General features: G+C 42.9%; 1 protein-coding gene and 1 long non-coding RNA gene across 2 annotated transcripts; both read left to right on the forward strand.

The window, feature by feature from the left end:
• The first annotated feature begins 2265 nt into the window (after positions 1-2265).
• Positions 2266-5826, forward strand: LOC120745980. The gene is made up of 3 exons (XM_040051214.1): positions 2266-2406; positions 2557-2830; positions 3437-5826. Exons 1-3 carry the CDS (start codon positions 2266-2268, stop codon positions 5824-5826), a joined length of 2805 nt encoding a protein of 934 aa, XP_039907148.1.
• An 18017-nt stretch (positions 5827-23843) lies between these two features.
• On the forward strand, positions 23844-24934 carry LOC120745953. Its single transcript, XR_005698726.1, has 3 exons — positions 23844-23966; positions 24072-24160; positions 24376-24934. It is a non-coding gene; the product is annotated as an uncharacterized LOC120745953 (long non-coding RNA).
• The last annotated feature ends 701 nt before the right edge of the window (positions 24935-25635 follow it).

The raw sequence follows: 25635 nt of genomic DNA on the forward strand, positions 1-25635 counted from the left end.
TACTTTCAGTTTTACGATGGTCAAAGAGAAGGCAATGGTCAGAGGCCATTCTTCAATAAATCAGCGCAAAAAGGAAAATAAGTCTGGTTATTGGAGCATCGTTATCTCGCTGTCTAGCTGGTGAAACTAAGAGACTCAGGGCGAGGACAGCATAGTAAAAAGACATTAGCGCAGCGGGCACAACCACGAGGAGCTATTTTCAGCACATCAGTTATGAGTCTATGGTCAGGAAAGCAATATCAACTGGATCTTCCAGAAGAGGAAGAAACACCAGACCAAAGAGAAACAAAACAAGTGCACAACGCAGAGGATATGGAGAACAAGGATAATGCAAGCAACGCAGACACGCAGGCGGAGTCTAGACGCTCGCGTACATCCATGCGTTCATCCACAAGTTCTGCAGCACTTAAAGCACGAGCAAAAGCAGAGGCTGCACGTGCACAGCTGGCGTTTTCAGAAAGAGAAGCAGCTATAATGAAACAAAAAACTGAACTTGAGGCTAATTTACATGTTTTGAGCTGTCAAAAGGCTGTTGCAGTTGCAGAAGCAGAGGTTGCAGTTTATGAAGAAGAGGAGGAGGGACTCTCAAAAAGTGAATTGCGCTATCCATTGGTGGGACCACCCGCCAGTCCAAAACAACGCACAGCAGAGTATGTACAAAAACACTCAGATATTTGCCTTGAAGGATTCAAATTAAAAGTAGATCCACTTGCCTGTCACAAAGCTGCACGTGAACAATGCGAAATGGCTATGAATGCAGATATAGACAATGACTGCTCACACAGTGCTCAAAAGGCTAATGTTAAAGTGGAACTCCAAACACAACAGAGAGAGAGACTGGATTCCCCCAAACCTTATCCGTACAACACTCTTCAAACATCAACAGAGACACAGGGTGTCCAGGATATTACAAGGTACCTGACACGTAGGGAAATGTTAAGTACTGGACTTTTGCAGTTTGATGACCACCCAGAAAACTACTGGGCGTGGAAGGCATCATTTCAAAGTGCTATTAATGACTTGCATGTTACAGCTCAAGAGGAGCTAGATTTAATGGTCAAATGGCTTGGAGTTGAGTCTGGTCACCAGGCCAAAAGAATCCGATCAGTCCATGTCTTTAATCCAGCTGCAGCTCTCAACCTTGTGTGGCAAAGACTCGAGGAATGTTATGGATCTCCAGAAGTGGTAGAAAATGCACTGTTAAAAAAAATTGAACAGTTTCCCAAACTAAACAACAGAGACAACACAAAGTTAAGAGAGCTGGGTGACGTTCTGCAGGAAATAGAATGTGCAAAAGATGGAGGATACCTACCAGGCCTCTCATATTTGGACACAGCTCGCGGAGTCAACCCCATTGTGGAAAAGTTACCATATGGACTGCAGGAAAAATGGATTGCAACAGGAGCAAAGTACAAAGAAGAGCATAAAGTTGTTTTCCCCCCTTTCAGTGTCTTTTCAAAGTTTGTAAGACAACAAGCTAAAATAAGAAACGACCCAAGCTTTGTCATCACACCTCCTGCCGACACAAGCTTCAAGAAGGAGAAAAGCTTCAGAGGCAGTAACAGGCAAGTGATTAGTGTACACAAAACGGACATTCCTACAGACACTAGTTCACCTCAAAATAGTTACAGCAAGCCTATAGAAAGCCCTGACAAGGTATGCCCAATACATAAGAAGCCTCACCCTCTTAAAAGGTGCAAGAGTTTTAGAGCAAAGCCCATAGATGAGCGCAAGTCATTTTTAAAAGAGAACAGAATCTGTTTTAAATGCTGTGGCTCTACTCAACATTTAGCAAGGGACTGCAGGACTCAAATAAAATGCATGGACTGTGGTAGCGACAGGCATTTAGCAGTGCTACATCCAGGTCCACCCCCTGCTCCAGCTGAGAGCTCTGGAGCTGATAAAGATGATGGCGGGGAGACACAGGATAGTGCAAATGCCTCAGTTGTTTCCAAATGCACAGAAGTCTGTGGTGATGAAGATAGCCCACATTCATGTTCAAAAATAAGTCCTGTGTTAGTCTATCCAGAAGGCGAAAAAGAACAGGCTAGAAAGATGTATGCAGTGCTTGATGAACAAAGTAACAAGTCACTAGCTAAGTCTCAGTTTTTTGAGCTCTTTAATATTAAGACACGCTCAGAGACTTACAAGCTCAGAACATGCTCAGGACTGTCAGATAATGTCGGCAGAACAGCAGTAAACTTCATGATTGAGTCAATGGATGGTAAAGTAAAGCTCCCACTCCCAAACCTGATTGAATGTGACATGATTCCAGACGACAGGAGAGAGATTCCTTCTCCACAAGTGGCCATGAAGTTCCCACACTTACAGAAGATAGCTGAAAAAATACCTCCTGTAGAAGAACAAGTACCTATTCTGTTGCTTTTGGGAAGAGACATTATACAGGTACACAAAGTCAGAGAGAGAATCAATGGGCCACACAATACACCTTACGCGCAGCGTTTGGATTTAGGCTGGGTTATAGTTGGAGAAGCCTGCATGGGGAAGACGCATAAGCCCCCTAGTGTGAGTGTTCTCAAAACACATATTCTTCAGAATGGCCGTGCTTCTTACCTCTGCCCATGTCCTAACACGTTTCAAATCAAAGACCAGTTAAACACCACACCTAACCCCAAAAAGGACAGGGGAAACACAAACACCAATCAACTGGGAGAAACTGTTTTTGACAGGACAAAAGATGATGACAAACCAGCACTGTCAGTAGAGGACAAAGACTTCATTGACATCATGGAGAAAGAGGTGTATCAAAATGAATGTAACAGCTGGGTGGCGCCTTTGCCATTCCGCTCTCCAAGACCAGAGCTTCCGAGTAACAGAGAGCAAGCATTCAAGCGCCTCCAATCTCTCAGAAAGACATTGGACCAGAACCCTGAAATGAAAAGACAATATATCGAATTCATTCAAAACATGCTGGACAATGACCATGCAGAAGTCGCTCCACCTTTGGACTCAAACAAAGAACACTGGTACTTGCCATCCTTCGGTGTGTACCACCCACAAAAACCTAATCAGCTGAGAGTAGTCTTTGACTCAAGTGCAGAATTTGAAGGACAGTCCCTTAACAAAGTCTTATTAAGTGGACCCGACCTAAATAACACACTACTGGGTGTCCTTATGCGTTTTAGGAAAGAACCTGTAGCATTTTCAGCTGATGTGCAACAAATGTTTTATTGTTTTGAAGTGAGAGAGGATCATAGGGATTATCTGAGATTCCTTTGGTATGAAGACAATGATCCCGACCAAGGTATTTGTGACTATAGAATGAGGGTTCATGTTTTTGGGAATAGCCCTTCCCCAGCTGTGGCTATTTATTGTATGAGGCGTGCTGCAGTCGAGGGAGAAGAAGAGCACGGACATGATGCAAAGCAGTTTGTAATGAGACATTTTTACGTTGATGATGGTCTCGCATCCACAGCAACAGTGGAAGAAGCTGTTGAGACACTCACAAGCACTCAAAAGATGCTGGCACAGTCAAACTTAAGGCTACATAAAATAGCCTCTAATGACCACAAAGTAGTGGAAGCGTTTCCTGCTGCCGAGAGAGCCAAGGATCTAAAAGACTTGGATTTAGAGTTGGACGACATACCCCTGCAAAGGAGCTTGGGGGTACTGTGGAATCTTAAAAAGGACTGTTTTACCTTTCACGTCACCACCGAACAAAAGTCGTTCACCAGGAGAGGTGTCTTGGCCACTGTTAACAGTCTGTATGACCCGCTGGGTTTCGTGTCACCCATCACAATGCAGGGAAAAGCTCTTCTCCATGAATTGACCTCAGAGCAAAAGGACTGGGATGAATCACTTCCTGCAGAAAGAGAAGATGAATGGAGCAGATGGAGAAGCTCATTGAAGGATCTTGAGTGGCTTCAGATACCGAGGTGCTACCTCTCGTTCTCCCAGGCCATTGCTGTGAAAAAAGAACTGTGCATATTTTCAGATGCCTCCACCATGGCCATAGGAGCAGTGGCATATCTGAGAGCTCTTGATGGTGAAGGTCAGTGGCACACAGGTTTCATCATGGGCAAGTCCAAAGTAGCCCCAAGACCCGCCCACACTGTTCCTAGATTGGAGTTATGTGCAGCAGTGTTAGCTGTAGAGATGTACGAACTCATTAGAGATGAGATTGACATTGAAGTAGACACTGTCAGATTTTTCACAGACAGTAAAATTGTTCTTGGTTACATACACAACAACACAAAGAGGTTCTACACTTACGTGGCTAACCGAGTGATTAGAATCAGAAAGACTACACATCCAGCACAGTGGTTTTACATAGCCACTAGTGACAATCCAGCAGACACAGCCACTAGACCAATTGCAGCTTCTGCATTGGCTTCTACAAACTGGTTTAGTGGTCCTTCCTTTTTGACACAACACGACATAGAGAAGTCTCACTGTGATAGTTTCACACTGATCGATCCTGACACAGATGCAGAGATCAGACCTGATATAACAAGTTTTGTTACCAAAGCCTCAGTAACACAGCTAGAGCCATGCCGTTTTGAAAGATTCTCTCATTGGATGAGATTGTGTCGCACTATTGCATCACTAAAGCGTGTGGCAGTATCATTCAAGAAAACGAACACAGAAGGTAAAGGCTGGAAGTGTTTCAGTGAAACTAACACCACAGATGAAGTGTCTAAAGCAGCAAAGTTCATCATTCACACAGTACAAAGTGAAACATTCAAAGAAGAGTACAGATGCATAAAAGAAAATCTGCCACTTCCAAAACAAAGCTGTCTTCAAAGGTTAAATCCAGTTATTGATGAAGATGGGCTCTTCAGACTAGGAGGTCGATTGGCACCTGCTAACCTAACAAAAGATGAGAAACATCCACTCATTATCCCAAATGCTCATCATATAGCCATCCTTCTTATTAGATACTATCATGAGAAGGTAGCGCATCAGGGGCGTCACCTAACAGAAGGAGCGCTCAGAGGTGCTGGATTTTGGATTATTGGCAGTAAACGGCTCGTCTCTTCTGTTATTTACAAGTGTGTTCTTTGTCGAAAGCTTCGAGGACGACTTCAGACCCAAAAGATGGCAGATTTACCTGTGGACAGGCTGACACCAATGCCACCGTTCACTAGTGTAGGACTGGATGTCTTTGGACCCTGGACGGTCACCACACGTCGCACCAGAGGAGGGAGTGCAGACAGTAAACGCTGGGCTGTGCTTTTCACCTGCATGTCCACGAGAGCTGTGCACATTGAGCTCATTGAAACAATGTCAACATCCAGCTTCATCAATGCCCTAAGGAGATTTTTCTGCATCCATGGACCTGCTCAAATACTCAGATCTGATAGAGGTACAAATTTTGTTGGAGCATGCAATGAGTTGCAAATTGATCACAAGGACACAGAACTAAACTCATACCTGCAAGAGAAAGGATGCACATGGCTGTTTAATCCCCCACACTCATCACACATGGGTGGATCGTGGGAGAGACTTATTGGAGTAGCAAGGCGCATCCTAGATGGTATTCTGTTGAAAGCCGTACATGTCCAACTAACGCATGAAGTGTTAAGTACATTCATGGCAGAAGTAATGGCAATAATGAATGCAAGACCACTTGTACCAGTCTCAACAGATCCAGACAAACCAAACCTTCTCACTCCAGCAATGCTCCTTACACAAAAGGTCAATGCATTATCTGCACCAACAGGAAGCTTTGGACCGCCAGACCTCTACTCAAAGCAATGGAAGCAAGTACAGTGTTTGGCAGACTCTTTTTGGAAACAGTGGAAAAGTGAATATCTTTCAACACTACAGCCAAGGAGAAAATGGACTGATGATAAACAAACATAAAAGTTGGTGATGTTGTGCTATTGAAAGATGCTCTCGCACACAGAAATGACTGGTCCATGGGAAAAGTTGTAAGAACATTTGAGAGCAAGGACAATAAGGTTCGAAAAGCAGAAGTAAAGACTGTGAAAGATGGAAATGAAAAAGTGTTTTTTGAGACCCATCGCTGATATGGTTTTGCTTTTATCAAGTGATAAATAAGTGTTTGAAATAGCCCTAAACTGTTCAAAATGTTTATTAGAGAAGTTTGTTCTAGTGGCACAATTATATTGTACCAGGTGGGGAGTGTTCTGCCTTTTATAACTTAAATCGGATATTATAGTTGTAAGTTGCCCTAGAGCTCCCTCTAGTGGCTGCTTTGGGTTCGGTTACTTTGGGAAAGGAAAAAATGAGAACGTGAAGAAGAAATAAAAGATGGCGGAAAGTGATACCGTAATGTTATCGTTCTAAGCTGATACAGACCTTAAAATGTTGTTGCCTTGGACAAGTTATGTCTGTAAGTATGAGTGTTGATAAAATGATTATTATCTTTTGTTTTGTGTAAAAATGGTACGATAATTTGTACATTTGAAAGTTTTATTTTGTTAGCTTGCAGTAAGAGTGTAACAAGCTAGTTTACAATGTTAGTTAGCTAATACAGTATTTTGTACTTTCAGTTTTACGATGGTCAAAGAGAAGGCAATGGTCAGAGGCCATTCTTCAATAAATCAGCGCAAAAAGGAAAATAAGTCTGGTTATTGGAGCATCGTTATCTCGCTGTCTAGCTGGTGAAACTAAGAGACTCAGGGCGAGGACAGCATACTGATTGAAGAAAATAAGAACAACCCCAGGTTTCTCTTCAGCACTGTAGCCAGGCTGACAAAAAGTCAGAGCTCTGTTGAGCCAACCATCCCTTTAACGTTAACTAGTAATGACTTCATGAACTTCTTCACAACTAAAATTTTTATCATTAGAGAAAAAATTACCAATAATCATCCCACAGATGTAATATTATCTACAGCTACTCTTAGTACCATTGATGTTAAGTTAGACTCTTTTTCTCCAATTGATCTTTCTGAGTTAACTTCAATAATTACTTCCTCCAAACCATCAACGTGTCTTTTAGACCCCATTCCTACAAAACTGCTCAAAGAAGTCCTGCCATTAATTAATTCTTCGATCTTATATATGATCAACCTATCTCTAATAATCGGCTATGTACCACAGGCCTTCAAGCTGGCTGTAGTTAAACCTTTACTCAAAAAGCCATCTCTAGACCCAGCAGTCTTAGCTAATTATAGGCCAATCTCCAACCTTCCTTTCATATCAAAAATCATTGAAAGAGTAGTTGTCAAACAGCTAACAGATCATCTGCAAAGGAATGGCTTATTTGAAGAGTTTCAGTCAGGTTTCAGAGCTCATCACAGCACAGAAACAGCTTTAGTGAAGGTTACAAATGATCTTCTTATGGCCTCTGACAGTGGATTCATCTCTGTGCTTGTCATGCTAGACCTCAGTGCAGCATTCGATACTGTTGACCATAATATCCTATTAGAGCGATTAGAACATGCTGTAGGTATTACAGGTACTGCACTGCAGTGGTTTGTATCATATCTATCTAATAGACTCCAATTTGTGCATGTAAATGGAGAGTCCTCTTCACACACTGAGGTTAATTATGGAGTTCCACAGGGTTCAGTGCTAGGACCAATTCTGTTTACATTATACATGCTTCCCTTAGGCAGCATCATTAGAAAACATAGCATACATTTTCACTGCTATGCTGATGACACCCAGCTCTATCTGTCCATGAAGCCAGATAACACACACCAATTAGTTAAACTGCAGGAATGTCTTAAAGACATAAAGACCTGGATGGCCGCTAACTTTCTGCTTCTTAATTCAGATCAAACTGAGGTTATTGTACTCGGCCCTGAAAAGCTTAGAAATATGGTATCTAACCAGATTCTTACTCTGGATGGCATTACCTTGGCCTCCAGTAACACTGTGAGGAACCTTGGAGTCATTTTTGACCAGGACATGTCCTTCAACGCACATATTAAACAAATATGTAAGACTGCTTTCTTCCATTTGTGCAACATCTCTAAAATTAGAAATATCCTGTCTCAGAGTGACGCTGAAAAACTAGTTCATGCATTTATTACTTCCAGGCTGGACTACTGTAATTCATTATTATCAGGATGTCCAAAAAACCCACTGAAAAGCCTTCAGCTAATCCAAAATGCTGCAGCAAGAGTACTGACAGGGACTAGAAAGAGAGAGCAGATTTCTCCTGTTTTGGCCTCCCTTCATTGGCTTCCTGTTAAATCCAGAATTGAATTCAAAATCCTGCTCCTCACATACAAGGTCTTAAATAATCAGGCCCCATCATATCTTAATGACCTTGTGGTGCCATATCACCCTATTAGAGCACTTCGCTCTCACATTGCAGGCCTATTGTTGTTCCTAGAGTATTTAAAAGTAGAATGGGAGGCAGAGCCTTCAGTTTTCAGGCCCCTCTTCTGTGGAACCAGCTTCCAGTTTGGATTCGGGAGACAGACACTATCTCTACTTTTAAGATTAGGCTTAATCTGCTGTTTAGATGTCCTGCCAACAAGTTTTTTCAAAAAGGTCTCAAAGACTTTAGAGTCAGACCTGTTACAGATCGTCAACTTTTCCTTAATGTCAGGTGTGTTTCCAGAACCACTAAAAACTGCTGTAATCAAACCTATACTGAAAAAGGACAATCTTGACAAGACACAAATGAAAAACTACAGGCCGATCTCAAATCTCCCGTTTTTAAGTAAGATCATTGAAAAAGCCGTTTCTCAACAGCTCAATTACTTCTTAAAACAGAATATCTGCTACGATGCCTTCCAGTCAGGTTTTAGACAGAACCACAGCACTGAAACCGCTCTGACAAAAGTGTTTAATGACATATGTCTGAACACAGACAGTGGAAAAATGTCAGTCCTAGTTTTACTGGATCTCAGTGCAGCATTTGATACAGTTGACCACAACATATTACTCAAACGACTGGAGAACTGGGCAGGTCTTTCAGGAACTGTACTAAACTGGTTCAAAACATACTTAGAAAACAGGAAATACTTTGTATCAATAGGTAACTTCACATCCGAGCAGACAAGTATCACATGTGGAGTTCCCCAAGGTTCCATCTTAGGACCCCCTCTGTTTAACATTTACATGCTCCCACTGGCACAGATTATAAAGAACAACAAAATAAACTACCACAGCTATGCAGATGACACACAAATATATATCACAATGTCACCAGGAGACCGAGGCCCTGTACAGGCTCTTGGTAAATGCATTGAGGAAATTAATGACTGGTTGTGCCACAATTTTCTCCAACTAAACAAAAACAAAACTGAAGTAATAGTCTTTGGCGCCAAAGAAAAACGATTACAGGTCACCAGAGAACTTCAATCTATACATCTAAAAACCACAAACCAGGCGAGAAATTTGGGTGTAGTGATGGATGCAGACCTAAACTTAGAAAAACACATTAAGACAATAACAAAATCAGCTTACTATCACCTCAAGAATATTTCAAGGATAAAAGATCTGATGTCTCAACAGGACCTGGAAAAACTAGTCCATGCATTCATTTTTAGTAGGCTTGATTACTGTAACAGCATCTTTACAGGTCTACCTAAAAAATCAGTCAGACAACTACAGCTCATTCAGAACTCTGCTGCTCGAGTCCTCACTAAGACCAAAAAAGTGGACCACATCAGTCCAGCTCTGAGGTCTTTACACTGGCTGCCTGTCCGTCAGAGGATAAACTTTAAAGTTCTGATGCTGGCCTATAAAGCTCTGAATGGTTTAGGACCAAAATACATCAGTGACCTCCTGACCCAGTATGAACCTTCCAGATCCCTCAGGTCATCTGGATCCGGTCTTTTATCAGTTCCCAGAGTCAGAACCAGACACGGAGAAGCTGCATTCAGCTTTTATGCTCCTTATATCTGGAACAAACTCCCAGAAAGCCTCAGATCAGCTGAAACACTCAGTTTATTTAAATCCAGGTTGAAGACTCACCTATTCTCAGCTGCATTTGAATAAAGCACCAAATCCACACTTTTAAGCTTAAATTTCAAAACTTACACTAACTACTGATCTTATCGATTTCTGATTTTATCTGTTTTGATTTTATATACTGTTTTGTTTGTTTGTTAAGCTTAAATTTCAAAACTTACATTAACTACTGATTTTATCTACTGTTCTGATTTTATCTGTTTTGATTTTATATACTGTTTTGTTTGTTTGTTTGTTAAGTGGGTTTAGAGCTCTGGGTAGCTCCCCAGCTGGGTCTAGACTGGGTCTAGAGAGTATTTTAAATTCAGGGAATTTAAAATAGAAAGTAGCTCGTCCACAGAAGGACTGGTAGCTCCCCTTACGATAAGGGTTCAGATCGCGCGAACAGGTGTGGGATTAGAGCTCTGGGTAGTTCCCCAACTGGGTCTAGACTGGGTCTAGAGAGTATTTTAAATTCAGGGAATTTAAAATAGAAAGTAGCTCGTCCACAGAAGGACTGGTAGCTCCCCTTACGATAAGGGTTCAGATCACGCAAACAGGTGTGAAATGTGTGTGTTTAGTTAGTTTCTTTGTTTGTTTGCTTGTTTTAATCAATTTTAAATCATGCTTTTTATTTGTTTTTGTTTCTAATGTCTCTGTAAAGCACTTTGAATCACCTCGTTGTTGAATTGTGCTATACAAATAAATTTGCCTTGCCTTGCCTTAAAACTTTCCTTTTTGCTAAAGCATATAGTTAGGGCTGGACCAGGTGACCCTGAATCCTCCCTTAGTTATGCTGCAATAGATGTAGGCTGCCGGGGGATTCCCATGATGCATTGAGTTTTTCCTTTCCAGTCACCTTTCTCACTCACTATGTATTAATAGACCTCTCTGCATTGAATCATATCTGTTATTAACCTCTGTCTCTCTTCCACAGCATGTCTTTTATCCTGTCTTCCTTCTCTCACCCAACCGGTCGCAGCAGATGGCCGCCCCTCCCTGAGCCTGGTTCTGCCGGAGGTTTCTTCCTGTTAAAAGGGAGTTTTTCCTTCCCACTGTCGCCAAAGTGCTTGCTCATAGGGGTCATATGATTGTTGGGTTTTTCTCTGTATCTATGAAGCGTCTTGAGGCGACTTTTGTTGTGATTTGGCGCTATATAAATAAAATTGAATTGAATTGAATTGAATTCTTGAACATTGGTACCAGTGCACTTTCTCAGGCATCCTCTCACTCTCGAAGATTGTGTTAAACAACCTGGTTTCTCTATTCTTGAACCTGACTGAAAACACGAAGCTCAGTGGGGTGTTTTTTTACAGCAGAGTAGCAGAAATAAACTGTACCGTCATGCCTTCAGAATCTTATGTTGTATTTAAAAGTTTCAAGCCATCCACAGCCTCTACAGCAGCTCTGAGTGTTGTTCTACCTTTGCCCATTTTGATATGAACCCTATATAATACTGAAACATTTTGTGAGCTTCTGAAAGTGAAATAAGAGCTGATCACAGTCACACATCACGCTTTCTCCACAGATTATTGTCTCGCTGTTTTACTGTGCTTGGATCTGCTCCAGGCCCTCTTCAGTAAAATCACACAATATATTTGCAAAAATATTTATTCACCAGTCAGGCTTAAGACATTGTCATGTCAATGAGCAGCAACTGAGTGATTACTCCAAATAGATTCTGCCAGTCAGATCCAATTTTGTCTTTTTATTCTTTCTTCATTTTCTTATCTGAGGCTTTTAGTTTGAGAGTGCAGGTAATGTCTAATATAAGAGTAATACATTTTGCACATAACAGCTTGTCTGATAAGTTTTACAGTAAAACCAAGCCTAGATTTTACACAAAGACATGAAACACAATAGTATTTGATCTGATTGCTTCTTGGTAAAATATAATTGCAGAAGGAAAACCACGTTATTGAAGAGATTATTATATTCATGACAGAGGTGATGAAACAAGACTGGTCTGACAGTGAAGGAGGTACGTAAATGCCCATCAGCTTATAAGCTGCTGTTTGCTGCATCAGGACATCACTTTGTGAGGATTTCCAAACAAAACGCTGATGTGAGGTGGATGATATGATCTGCGGTGCCAGTGATGTGATTTGGATACATAAATACTGCATGAGTGCAGTTAACCCTCTGGGGTCGCTGGACGCGTCAAAATCACATGACCAATTTAAGACGACACAGCTACAGGATGCAGCACGTCAGGGTCTCCATTTCAACTTGGGTCGAAAGTGCGGACTTCAAACTATATACCAGTTTTTGAATTGTGTGGATGGGCCACGTAAAACCAGAGTTATGATAAAAAATACGCGCAATGTTTTTTTCTGAACAAAACAGTGGTATTTACAGCGGGAAGAACGGTAAAAACGGCGTTTTCTACAGACATCGCTAGCAAACACTCTCCGCTTGTGAGTGAAAAAAGAAAAAGAAAAAACACCCCTTCCCTATTTGTGTTAGAGTTTACCATGTCAGCCAATCAAAAAAATGATATGGCAACATGTGACATTTGGTTGTTTAGGGAGAAGGGGAAGATTTTAGGAGTGACACCGGCGACGGAAAGCGGGCGAGCGAAAGAAAGAGAGAGAGAGAGTTTTCATATGTGAGACATTAGTGACGTTTAGCGTGTTTGGAGGCTGTAGTTAGTGTGTTGTGTAGTTATTGTCTTGTATTGTGTGTCAGTTAGACTGCTGAATTTCATATTTGCTCTAAAAAAGCTGTCAAAGGCAGATTCCAGTGTAAACTCTGTTCCCACATGGAAAACTGGACTGATGCACCTCCTGCTGTCAGACCTGAAGGGTTTAGGCCTGTGCTGTTCTCCTCTGTCTTATACTGAACACAAACTAGTTTTTTGGACTGGCACAAATAATTTGTGTGCCTTCTTCTTTGATGCAGCACACCTGATTGTTCAGTAAATAGATTTAAATGGTTATATAAAAAACGCCTGAGGCCTTGGCTGCATTTTTAGGTAAATAGTACCATATAACTTTGTTGTTTGCAAAACTTGTGCATAATTTTTAGAAATGTACAATTTCTATTTGCATTTCAAGTTATGAAAATGATTCGTTAAACATGTTTGTGGGTTTTACAGTAAAAAATATAACTTTTTTTCTACTCGGATTTTGAATTTTTTGTCTGAATTTAGATCAACTGTGCTAATATAGTATACCAAAATGAAAAAATAACTCAAATTTCAGATATTTGAGGTTGTGCTGAAAATAATGATACCAAACAAGGCAAGAAAAACATATTTTAAAGGTGAAATATAGAGGTAAAATCAAAAGTAGTAAAAAACGACCAATTATACCCTGGACCCCAGAGGGTTAAAGCATGTGATTGCAATGTGGAAAATGAAGAATCTTACCTTTCTAGGAACGCTACTTCTAACTGGACTTGTTGCCAGTCAGGTGTGTATGACATATGTATTTCTTACACAGGGGTAAAGTACCAAAACGACCTAGACTGGCATTACAGTACCTGCAGGTGTGCCATGCTTACCAGAAAACAATTTCAAAACAGGATAACTCTCTCTAACTGTGAGGCACTATTAACACATTTTGTGTGAATTTTAACATAACGTGTAAGAAAATGTGTAAACATTAAAAAATGTGTAAAACCCTTAACACACTTGATGTGTTGCACCTAAAATTAGCAGCTCAGTAATTTGATGCTAGCCCTGTGTTTAGTGAAATAAATTGTAGTCCAGGGGCTATGTTGTCTGGGGGCTTTTGCCCCCTGGTAGGTTCTCCCATGGCAAATTGGTCCTGGGTGAGGGACCAGACAAAGAGCGATTCAGAAGACCCTTATGAAAAGAACATCGAGGGAACAGTTTACCCTGCCCGGGATAGGGTTACCAGGGCCCCGCCCTGGAGCCAGGCCCGGGGAGGGTGTCCGAGGGCGAGCGTCTGGTGGCCGGGCCTTAGTCCATGGGGCCCGGCCAGGCACAGCCCGAAGAGGAGACGTGGGCCCATCCTCCCGCAGGCCCACCACCCGCAGGAGGCGCCATAGGGGTCGGGTGCATTGTGTGCCGGGTGGCGGCCAGGAGCGGAGGCCCTGGCGGACTGACCCCCGGCTGCCAAGACTGGCAATAGGGACATGGAATGTCACCTCTCTGGTGGGGAAGGAGCCTGAGTTAGTGCGTGAGGTTGAGAGGTACCGGCTAGATATAGTCGGGCTCACCTCTACGCATGGCTTGGGCTCTGGAACCAGTCTCCTGGAGAGGGGCTGGACTCTGTCTCAGTCTGGAGTTGCCCCTGGTGAGAGGCGGCGGGCTGGGGTGGGTATTCTAATATCCCCTCGGCTTGCTGCCGGTACGTTGGGGTTTTTCCCGGTGCATGACAGGGTTTGTTCCCTGCGCCTTAGGGTCGGGAAACGGGTCCTGACTGTCATCTGCGCTTATGCGCCGAGTGGCAGTTCAGAGTACCCAGCCTTCTTAGAGTCCCTGGGGGGGGGGGGGTGCTGGAAGGTGCTCCACCTGGAGACTTTGTTGTCCTGCTGGGAGACTTCAATGCTCACGTGGGTAACGACAGCGAGACCTGGAGGGGCGTGATTGGGAGGAACGGCCTCCCTGATCTGAACCTGAGCGGTGCTTTGTTATTGGACTTCTGTGCTAATCACAGTTTGGCCATAACGAACACCCTGTTAGAACATAAGAGTGTCCATAAGTGCACGTGGCACCAGGACGCCCTAGGCCGCAGGTCGATGATCGATTTTGTAATCGTATCACCAGACTTGCGACCATATGTTCTGGACACTCGGTAAAGAGAGGGGCTGAGCTCTCAACTGATCACCACCTGGTGGTTGTGGTGATGTGTGGGTGCACATGTAGTGATAGGGTTTGCCAGCAGGGGGCGCTGTATTTGAGAGGGCTCATGAATGCCTCCAGGGGCATTGCCTCCATAAAAGGAGACTGGTCTGTGAATGGTGAATAAAATGTTTGGAGCAGCAGCTCGCAAAAGACAAGTGGATGCTGTGTTATTTTTCAAAGCTCTACGAAGACAACACATGGTACCAGGAGTGAAAGTGGGAGAGCGGAAGCGATAGCAGCTCAAAGTTCTGTTTGAGATGGAAAGTTTGAAGCCACCGGAAGGACTGAAACTGGTGGGGAATGTGGACAGCAACTGGCGGTGTTTGAAGCAGCAGTTTGAGCTGTACATGGCTGCCATGGGACTGGACTCTAAACCCGATGTCAGGAAAATTGCATTGCTGCTCACGGTAGCTGGTCCTCAAGCCTGAAGTCTTCAACACGTTTGAGTTTGAGGAAGTTGGTGACAGGAATAAGTACGACAAAGTGGTTGAAAAGTTTGATGCACACTGTTCACCACAGAAGAACACAGTATATGAAAGGTATGTTTTCCGATCTCGGATGCAGCAACCAGAAGAGACTTTTGATTGCTTTGTGACTGATTTGAAGCTAAAGGCACAGTCATGTGATTTTGGAGAGCTGAAAGATTCTATGGTTCGTGATCAAATTGTGTATGGAATCCATGATAAACGGACTAGAGAACGGCTGCTCAGAGATTCCAAGCTAACTCTGGATGAAGCAGAAAGACTGTGTCATGCAAGTGAGTTAGCCCTGCAGCATGCAAAAACATTTAATGAGACGAGCGTCGCTGCAGTACATGATAGTGCAAGAATAGCTGTGGTTAAAAAGAAAATGAGGAAGAATATGTCGCAGAAGCCCAGCAAAGAGGATACAGTGTACTCCTGTAAGCGATGTGGTAGCAGACATGAACCTAGACAGTGTCCAGCTTATGGCAAAAGATGTTTGAAATGCGATGGAAAAAATCATTTTGCCAAACAATGTCTGTCGAAAGCCAAACCCAAATCAGTGCATGTAGCTGAAGAGACTGACTTAAGCGAGACTTTCTTTGTGGGCATAGTGTCACTTGAGGATGTAAAAAGTGAGCATAACGAAGCAGAAGACAGTGAGCGATGCTCAGATTATGAAGACACGTGAATTGTTTCACTCCCAATACAAGGAACTTTGGTGGCACTAAAGATTGATACAGGTGCACAGGCGAACCTAATCAGCATGACAGAGATCCATGCTATGAAACCAAAGCCCAAAATAATGAAGAAAAGAGTACCTCTAAAAGACTACAATGGAAAGCATATTGAGAGCAGTGGTCAATGAAGGCTTAAAGTGACAATAAAACATAAAGATTATGATGTATTGTTTAATGTTGTTCCAGAAGGTCATGAATCACTGCTGGGTGGCGTGACATCCAAAAGATTGAACCTAGTAGAAAGAGTGTACCACATCAGCTGTGCAGAAGCAGCAAGTGGTCAGCGAGGAGCAGTTGACTCCATTGTAAAGCATTATGAGGATGTCTTCAAAGGTTTGGGATGTCTACCATGCAATTACAGTATCCAGCTAAAAGAGGATGCAAAGCCAGTGATCCATGCACCACGTAGAGTACCCGCCCCACTGAAGGGCCGTTTAAAGAAAGAACTTAACAGCATGTTACAGTTGCAGGTCGTTACAAAAGTGGAAGAACCGACTGCGTGGGTAAACTCAATGGTGTGTGTGGATAAAAGGAATAAAAACAATGATTTGAGAATATGCATGGACCCTGGCGATTTAAATTCAGCCATAAAACATGAGCACTACCAGATACCAAAGCGTGAAGAGATTGCAAGTGAAATGGCAGGCGCCAAATACTTCTCAAAGCTAGATGCAGCACAGGGTTTTTGGCAAATAAAGCTGGATGAGAAAAGTTCAAAATACTGTACTTTCAATACACCTTTTGGCAGGTATAGATTCCTCAGAATGCCATTTGGCATAATCTCAGCATCTGAGATTTTTCATCATGCCATGGACAACATGTTAGAGGGTTTACAAGGTGTTCGCTGTTATGTTGATGATGTGGTTATATGGGGCTCCACCCTACAAGAACATAATGAAAGACTGGTGAAGGTGCTGCAGCGGATGAAGGAGAATGGATTAAAGCTAAATCGTGACAAGTGTCATTTTGGTGTAAAGGAAATAACATTTCTGGGAGACAAATTCTCTGCTGGAGGTATTGAGCCAGATGAAAGAAAAATAAAAGCCATCGCTACAATGCCATGCCCGACAGATAAGAGAAGTGTGCTCAGAGTGATGGGAATGATAAACTTTGTAGGGAAATTCATACCTAACTTGTCAGTGAGAACATCAGCACTAAGGGAGTTACTTCGTGATTCCATAGAATTTAAATGGTCAGCGAGGCATGAACAAGAATGGAATGATTTAAAAACCACACTGACAACGCGCCCAGTGCTTGCATATTATGATCCAACTAAGAGTCTGAAAATCTCAACAGATGCCTCAAAGGATGGGCTTGGAGCTGTTTTACTTCATGCTGAAGAGGGGAGCTGGAAACCAGTTGCTTATGCTTCTAGATCCATGACTAAGTCTGAAACCAGATATGCTCAGATTGAGAAAGAATGTCTTGGGCTGGCATATGGACTTGATATTTTTCACTGTTATGTTTATGGTCTTCCTACCTTTACAGTTGAGACAGATCATCGTCCTCTGGTGTCAATCATTAAGAAAAATCTGAATGAGATGTCGCCGAGGATTCAACGTCTCATGATGAAACTGCAGAGGTACAGCTTTGACTTGATATACACACCAGGAAAGCATTTAGCTTTAGCGGATGCACTGTCACGAGCATCAGAGGTGTGTCATGCAAGCTCCACTGAGAAAGAAGTAGACGATCATGTTAATATGATAGTGGAGTCTCTGCCAGTGTCTGACGCAAAGATAAAACAAGTATGTGAGGAGACAGCTGCCGACAGGGAGCTGCAAACGGTGATGGAAAATATCCAAGGAAACTGGCCCAAAGGGTCTTGTTCAAGGTATTATCATGTTAGATCAGAGCTCAATGTGGTAAATGGACTGCTGTTGAGAGGCAATAGGATTGTGATACCACATAGTCTGAGACATCTGATACTTCAAAGAATACATGAGGGACATCTGGGAATAGAAAAGTGTAAAAGGAGGGCTAGAGACACTGTGTACTGGCCTGGCATTAATAAAGACATTGAGACCATGGTCGGAAAGTGTGAAACATGTAACAAGTTTCAGAGCAGACAGGCAAGAGAACCCATGATGATTCCTGAACTTCCTACAGCGCCTGGGAGGAAAGTCAGAACGGATTTATTTCATTTTAATGGGAAAGACTATCTGTTGGTGATAGATTATTACTCTAACTTTCCTAAGATTGCTCTGCTTACAAGTACAACTGCCAATAATGTGATCACACATGTGAAGTCTATCTTTTCCAGGCATGGAATACCTGAAACTGTCATTAGTGACAATGGTCCTTGCTATAATTGCAAAGAATGGCAGAATTTTGCAAGAGAATACGGCTTTAAACATGTCACATCAAGTCCTCAACATCCACAGGCAAATGGCAAGGCTGAAAAAGGAGTGCATATCATCAAGCAGCTTCTGAAGAAGGCTACAGACAGTCGATCAGATCCTTATTTAGCTCTGCTGAGCTACAGGACTGCTCCTCTTGACTGTGGTTTATCCCCTGCAGAATTGCTGATGAATCGTAAGCTACACACAACTTTGCCCTGCTATGCAGAAAGCAAGCAGAGTGAAGGAATTATAAAAAAAAACAAGAGCATCTGAAATGGAAACAAAAACTGCAATACGACAAGGTAACAAGAGCACTTGAATTGCTTGCAAAGGATGATGTAGTGAGAATCCAAGATCAGAATGCATGGAGCAGGAAAGCCATTGTTCTTCAGGAAGCAGGTCCGAGATCATATGACGTAAGAACTGAAGAAGGTCATGTGTTCAGAAGGAACCGTCGCAAGTTGCTGAAGACTAAAGAGACATTTCAGGAGGAACAATATGGTGAGGAAGATGAAAATGTTGTTGTGTCACATGCAGAGACAGTGTCTGATTTGAAACCACTGGATGGACATGAGCATGTGGAGAAAAGTGCAGTTGTTTCAGAACCTGTATTGAGGAGGTCAGAGCATAAGGTCAAAAGACCAGTTAGGCTTAATCTGTAAAGCTACGACTGGATTTGTTTTTATCTTATATTCTGATGGTGTTGAAAAAAATAAATAAATAAACAATTGAAAAAATATATATATTGATGTAAAACAATTATGTGTATATGTTGATTCGTGGGACCTATGTTGTCAGAGAAAAGGGGATGTGGTGATGTGTGGGTGCTCATGTGGTGATAGGGTTTGCCAGCAGGGGGCGCTGTATTTGAGAGGGCTCATGAATGCCTCCAGGGGCATTGCCTCCATAAAAGGAGACTGGTCTGTGAATGGTGAATAAAATGTTTGGAGCAGCAGCTCGCAAAAGACAAGTGGATGCTGTGTTATTTTTCAAAGTTCTACGAAGACAACACAGTGGTGAGTTGGATCAGGTGGCGGGGGAGGACGCTGGACAGACCTGGTGCACCTAAACGCGTAGTGAGGGTGTGCTGGGAACGTCTAGCAGAGGCCCCAGTCCGCGAGATCTTCAACGCACACCTCCGGCAGTGCTTCAACAGCATTCCGAGGGAAACTGGGGACATTGAGTCCGAATGGACCATGTTCAGCATCTCCATTGCCGAACCTGCTGCATTGAGCTGAGGCCGCAAGGTGGTTGGTGCCTGCCGTGGTGGTAATCCCTGAACCAAATGGTGGACACCAGAGGTGAAGGGAGCCACCAGGCTGAAGAAGGAGTCCTATCGGACTTGGTTAGCCTGTGGGACAGCCGACAGGTATCGACAGGCCAAGCGGAATGCGGCTCGGGCAGTGGCTGAAGCAAAAACTCGGGTGTGGGAGGAGTTCAGAGAGGCCATGGAAAAATACTTTCGGACTGCCTCAAAGAGATTCTGGCAAACCGTCAGGCGTCTCAGGAGGGGAAAGCGGTGCTCTACCTGCACTGTGTATAGTGCTGGCGGAGCGCTGCTGACGTCGACTGAGAAAATTGTCAGGCGGTGGAAGGAATACTTCGAGGACCTCCTTAATCCCACTGACACGTCTTCCGAGGAGGAAGCAGAGTCTGGGGATGAGGGGAATGACCCGCCAATTTCTGGGGGCGAGGTCACTGAGGCAGTTAAACAGCTCCTTGGTGGCAGAGCCCCTGGTGTTGATGAGGTCCGCCCCGAGTTTCTGAAGGCTCGGGGCGGACGTTGTAGGGCTGTCCTGGTTGACACATCTCTGCAATGTTGCGTGGAGATCAGGGGCAGTACCCGTGGACTGGCAGACCGGGGTGGTTGTCCCCATCTTTAAGAAGGGGGACTGGAGGGTGTGTTCCAACTACAGGGGGATCACACTCCTCAGCCTCCCTGGGAAAGTCTATGCCAGGGTGCTGGAAAGGAGAGTTCGTCCACTAGTCGAACCTCGGATACAGGAGGAACAATGCGATTTTCGTCCTGGTCGCGGAACACTGGACCAGCTCTTTATCCTCTCGAGGATACTTGAGGGTGCATGGGAGTTTGCCCAACCAGTCTACATGTGTTTTGTGGACTTGGAGAAAGCATTCAACCGTGTCCCTCGGGGTGTCCTGTGGGAGGTGTTGCAGGAGTATGGGGTGTCTGGCCCATTGCTACGGGCCATTCGATCCCTATACAACCGTTGCAAGAGCTTGGTTCGCATTGCCGGCAATAAGTCGGACTCGTTTCCGGTGGGTGATGGGCTCCGCCAGGGCTGCCCTTTGTCTCCGGTTCTGTTCATAATATTTATGGACAGGATTTCTAGGCGCAGCCAAGTGGTGGAGGGCTTTCGCTTTGGTGGCCTCAGAATCTCATCTCTGATTTTTGCAGATGATGTGGTTCTGTTGGCTTCATCGGGTGAGGGCCTGGAACGGTTCACAGCCGAGTGTGAAGCAGCGGGAATGAGGATCAGCACCTCCAAATCTGAGGCCATGGTTCTCAGCCGGAAAAGGGTGGAGTGCCCACTCCGGGTCGGGGATGAGTTCCTGCCCCAAGTGGAGGAGTTCAAGTATCTCGGGGTCTTGTTCGCAAGTGATGGGAGAAGGGAGCCGGAGATCGACAGACGGATTGGGGCTGCAGCTGCAGTAATGCAGACGCTGCACCGGTCCGTCATGGTGAAGAGGGAGCTGAGTGTAAAAGCGAAGCTCTCAATTTACCAGTCGATCTACGTCCCTACCCTCACCTATGGCCACGAGCTGTGGGTAGTGACCAAAAGAAGGAGATCGCGGATACAAGCGGCAGAAATGAGCTTCCTCCGAAGGGTGGCTGGCCTCTCCCTTAGAGATAGGGTGAGAAGTTCGGCCATACGGGAGGGGCTCAGAGTAGAGCCTTTGCTGCTCCTCATCGAAAGGAGCCAGCTGAGGTGGTTCGGGCATCTGACAAGGATGCCCCCTGGGCGCCTCCTGGGTGAGGTGTTCCAGGCATGTCCCACCGGGAGGAGTCCCCGGGGCAGACCCAGGACACGCTGGAGAGATTATATCTCTCGGCTGTTCTGGGAACGCCTTGGTGTTCCCCCGGATAAGCTGGAGGAGGTGGCTGGGGAGAGGGAGGTCTGGGCCTCTTTGCTTAGGCTGCTGCCCCCGCGACCCGGCCTCGGATAAAGCGGATGAAGATGGATGGATGGAGTTATTGTTTGTTTTCCATAATTCTTTCCTCATTACTTTCAACAAATAAAACATTTTTTAATGTAATGTGGACCAAGGTGTGTATGGTGTGCTAAAATTCTGAAAGAGGATTAATTTTTTATTTCTCAATATGTATGGCATACCAATTAATGGCCATAGCTATACTATAAGCATAAGTATCCACACAGAACAGGCTTAATTTTGACTGTAACATGTGAACTAGGGCAATACAATTGAAGCAAAAGTAGAAAATGAAATGAGTAAGAACACACATGCTGAAAATTGAAACAAAATCTGCCCAGCAACATGACATACCAGCGGTGGGAAGGGGGTGCTATCTATCGCGCCACTGAGACAAAGGAGACAAAGATGGAGGTTACGTTGCCTAGTATGTTGTCAGACCTTACAGTAAGTATCATTTACCAGTTTATCTTAATGTACTGAAAATATGCCGGGTTTCTGGAAGAATGTGAATTTATATAAAATATAAGAGTTATGTTGGAGTTTTGAGTTTAAGTTAATTACTGCTTAACTATACCTAGCTAACCTTAATGTAACAGTCTTGCTAACATTTCCTACTCTTAATTTTATTATTAGTTCTTGGCTTTCGTGCCATACTCCATTAGAGTTAATGTGTTTTGGTAGTATTTTTATGTATTACTTTATTCATGTATTTATCTATTTACTTTATTTATGTATTAGAGTATTCAGAAATTGCTCTTCGAACCAGTGTGGTAGTTGGCTAGCGGCTTTGACAGGCATTATGTTGTCTATGAGCAACGCCAGAGTCAGCACCTAACCTTAGCAGTGTTGTGTAAAATGACAATATTGTCGTTAGCTCTGAATATAGCAAATGTAGTTATCACCGCGACCATTCATTTGCTAGCACAGAATAGGAATAAAGACTGAGTAACGTTAACATGAAATATACCTCATATTGACAGAGATAATTATTTTTTTAAGCAGTTAAAGCAGTTTTTGCATCTAGTATGATTAACTAAAGTATGTGCACATTATTTTTTAAGGCTTTTTGCTGGAAACATGCTCTGATATAGTTTCTTTTTTATGCAGAACTTCTGAGGAAGTAATAGTCAGTGTTATTAAAAAAAACAAACAACAGCAACTTTACCATGCAAATTATCTTACTTATTTAGCCATGTGTTTCATTTTTTCAGCACACATATGACAACTTAGAATCTGTCAAAGTCCTTGTAACCACTTTTATAGATGAGAAAGAGATTTGTAAAAAAATTCTTCATGTCAGCAGTGCCAAAGACATCATAGGTCAAAGCCAAGCTCAGCACATGGGCTGTGTGCTTGATAGGTTGCTAAAGTATAACACTGATTTCATGGAATATGTTGATGTTGACAGTGAGGTAGACGTTAAGGACTTTGATAGATTCCATATCGTCCTGTCAGCCGGAGGGCCACTGATGGAAACCTCTCTTGGGGAGATTAGACAAAATAGAATAGAATAGAATAGAATAGAATTCAACTTTATTGTCATTGCACATGCACAGGTACAGGGCAACGAAATGCAGTTTGCATCCATCCAGAAGTGCTTTAGTGATATAGATATATTACAATATATATTAGCAATAATATAGATATGTGAGTATATTACAGAAATGGGTCTATTATGGTATGTTATAATGTACACGGTATGAAGTATGTTGTGAATATTCTATAACTATAAGTATGTACAGGCTGTAGTGAGTACAAGCTATGAACAGGCTATGAACAGGATATAAATATGAAAAACTATACAGAATATGAAATAAGTAACTTTACAGAATCTGAGATATACAGCTATACAGAAATGGGAACTATGCAAGTTGTAAACAGTTGTAGGATTAAAGATTATCGAATGTACAGAATGATTATTTACACAGAGCTATACAGTAGTGCAGTTAAGATAAGTGAGGGTGTAGATAGTTTCTACAGAGGCTATATAAAGTGCTAGTGGTTGTGAGTGGTGGTTCAGTCCATGTTATTATTGTGTGTTTGAGGGTACAGTTGTCCATTGTGTGTATGTTCAGTCCATGAGTTTAACGTGGGTCAGATGTCAGGAGGCAGAGTTCAGGAGTCTGACAGCTGTGGGGAAGAAGCTGTTCCGGTACCTGGTGGTCTTAGTCCGGAGGCTCCTGTGGCGCCTCCCAGAGGGCAGGAGGGTGAAGAGTCCATGTGATGGGTGACTGGTACACTTTGCATTTCTCCAGTTTCCTAAGTCATAAAATATGTTTTAACAGTTATTAACTATTAGTCAGGATCAGATTTATTCACCAAGTAGCAACTAGAAGATAAAATCTATTTATTTATTATTCAGAATTTCTTTTAGTCATTGCCTTATAATCACGGTAATTAGGAAACCGCCTTCTTCTGCTGCAGCTTTTTGAGTAAATTCGTGCTTCTATGCAGAAGAACAAAGTCAACCCCTTAAGTCACTCAGGAAAGCCCCACAGATTCTTAAGGAGTATGAAACTACAGGTACCCTGTCAGTGCCATCGAGGAAGCTCCTTGTGAAAACTTGCATTGGGGATTTGGTGGAGAGGTGTGGTTAGTAAGTATAGCACTTTACTGTACTTTGTTAAAATTTTGCAATGAATGTTTTCCTTTAAAAATGTTGAAGTGCACAAAAGTAAAAAAGTTTACCTTTGTTTTCCAGTTACCCTCTTAGTGCAGAGAAGCTAACTGTAGCAAAAAGCATCATCACCACTTTTCCATCCCTGAGTGGCAGGACTGGGGGAAGGATTTGTAAATCCATTAAATTTAGCATTTTAATAATGTAAATTCCACTACATACTGTAAATTGCACTTGTTCCCACTTACTGTGTATCGTTTAACCTTTATCTAATTATTTATTAGAGCTTTTTATCTCAGTTAAAATTGCTCAGCTGTTACCCATATACCTCTGTCCTTTCTAACTAAGGAGCATTATTATGATCCAGTCTCTCATTGTGGATTCCTAGAGACTAAACTGCGCAACCTTAGACGGAATCTCGACCAGGGGCAGAGACGTTATAAGAAGCGAAAAGTGACAGATGACTGTGGTGAAGACAAGAAGCTCAGGCAAGAGGAATACCAGCAGCACAGATGAGTGGGTCACCCTGATCAAATTATTGCGGCCCTCAGCTGAGAACCTTCCAATTATCATGTCAGGCATGGAGGAAACATACACCAGTCTCAGAGCCTGGAATATTCGGAGAGTACCCACGGTTTTTGGACATGCCAAGTCTGGTAAGTTGCTTGGTTCCCTGGTAATGGTTTATGTACTCCTTCTCCACTCAGTTGTGTTTTGCATACAAAGTATGTAACAGGAGTCGATACATTTGGAGGTATGTTTATGAGCTCCTAGTGAATATTTTGAAAGTTTTATAACTTCAGAGTTTGATCATTACTCACTGGGCACTGATTACAATGAGCATCACTTTTCACATGGTCCAAAATCTTAGTCGTACCACCAAATGACTATCTAATAGTAGGGACATCAAATGACAATGCAGAAAGTGCTGCTCGTGGAAGTGAAAACCCTACAAAAAAATCACCTAAATCTGCATGAAACTCTGCTTTCAGCAGCACTATTTTCAACAAAAAAGCTCTACAGGACAAACCGCAGACAGACAACATAAGAAATTGTCTGCTAGAAAGTTGAACATCAGCTAAAAAGTCCTAATTTTTTCTCAGGGTCTGATGGGACCCAAATCATAGCTAAAATTAAGGAATAATGGACTTGTATTCAAATACCACTCCAAGTAAATTGTTATGTTTCACTGTGTAGGTAAGCTTGATGTGGAATGGGTAACAGAAATGTGATACTGTAAAGTTTGATTTTAGCCATACGGCTACCACATGGGCAGAATGTACTTTTGATTTAATGCTTTATTTTAAAATTAAACACTTTTTTCTTTCCATAAGCTGGACTTGGAGTTTGGCAATCTTACAGGAGGAAAAGTGGACCTCTTTTGACGAAAATGGGAAGCCAGTATCATCAAGTCAAACAATGATTTTAATGAGCGCACACGTGGGGAGAGGAACACGGCACACAGACAGCATCGATCTCCGCCCAATGATACACAAGCAGTTGTTTTCATAACATCAGGGTATTATTTATGACGCCCCCTCATGCGTCAAAGCAGATACAATACATGCATAAGTTTCAAAACCACAAATGTTCTGTTGACGACTTTCGACACATTTAAAAGGACATCTTCTCCGCCTCGAGGCCAGGT

The sequence above is a fragment of the Simochromis diagramma genome, unplaced genomic scaffold (assembly GCF_900408965.1).
Source record: "Simochromis diagramma unplaced genomic scaffold, fSimDia1.1 OVJJ01000644.1, whole genome shotgun sequence".
NCBI lineage: Eukaryota > Metazoa > Chordata > Actinopteri > Cichliformes > Cichlidae > Simochromis > Simochromis diagramma.

Coding starts and splice junctions, on each gene's coding strand:
- LOC120745980 (XM_040051214.1), top strand. CDS start 2,266: ATGATTCCAGACGACAGGAGAGAGATTCCTTCTCCACAAGTGGCCATG. Junction 2,407..2,556: donor TGGGAAGAGACATTATACAG/GTACACAAAGTC, acceptor CATATTCTTCAG/AATGGCCGTGCTTCTTACCT. Junction 2,831..3,436: donor TCCAAGACCAGAGCTTCCGA/GTAACAGAGAGC, acceptor TCGCATCCACAG/CAACAGTGGAAGAAGCTGTT.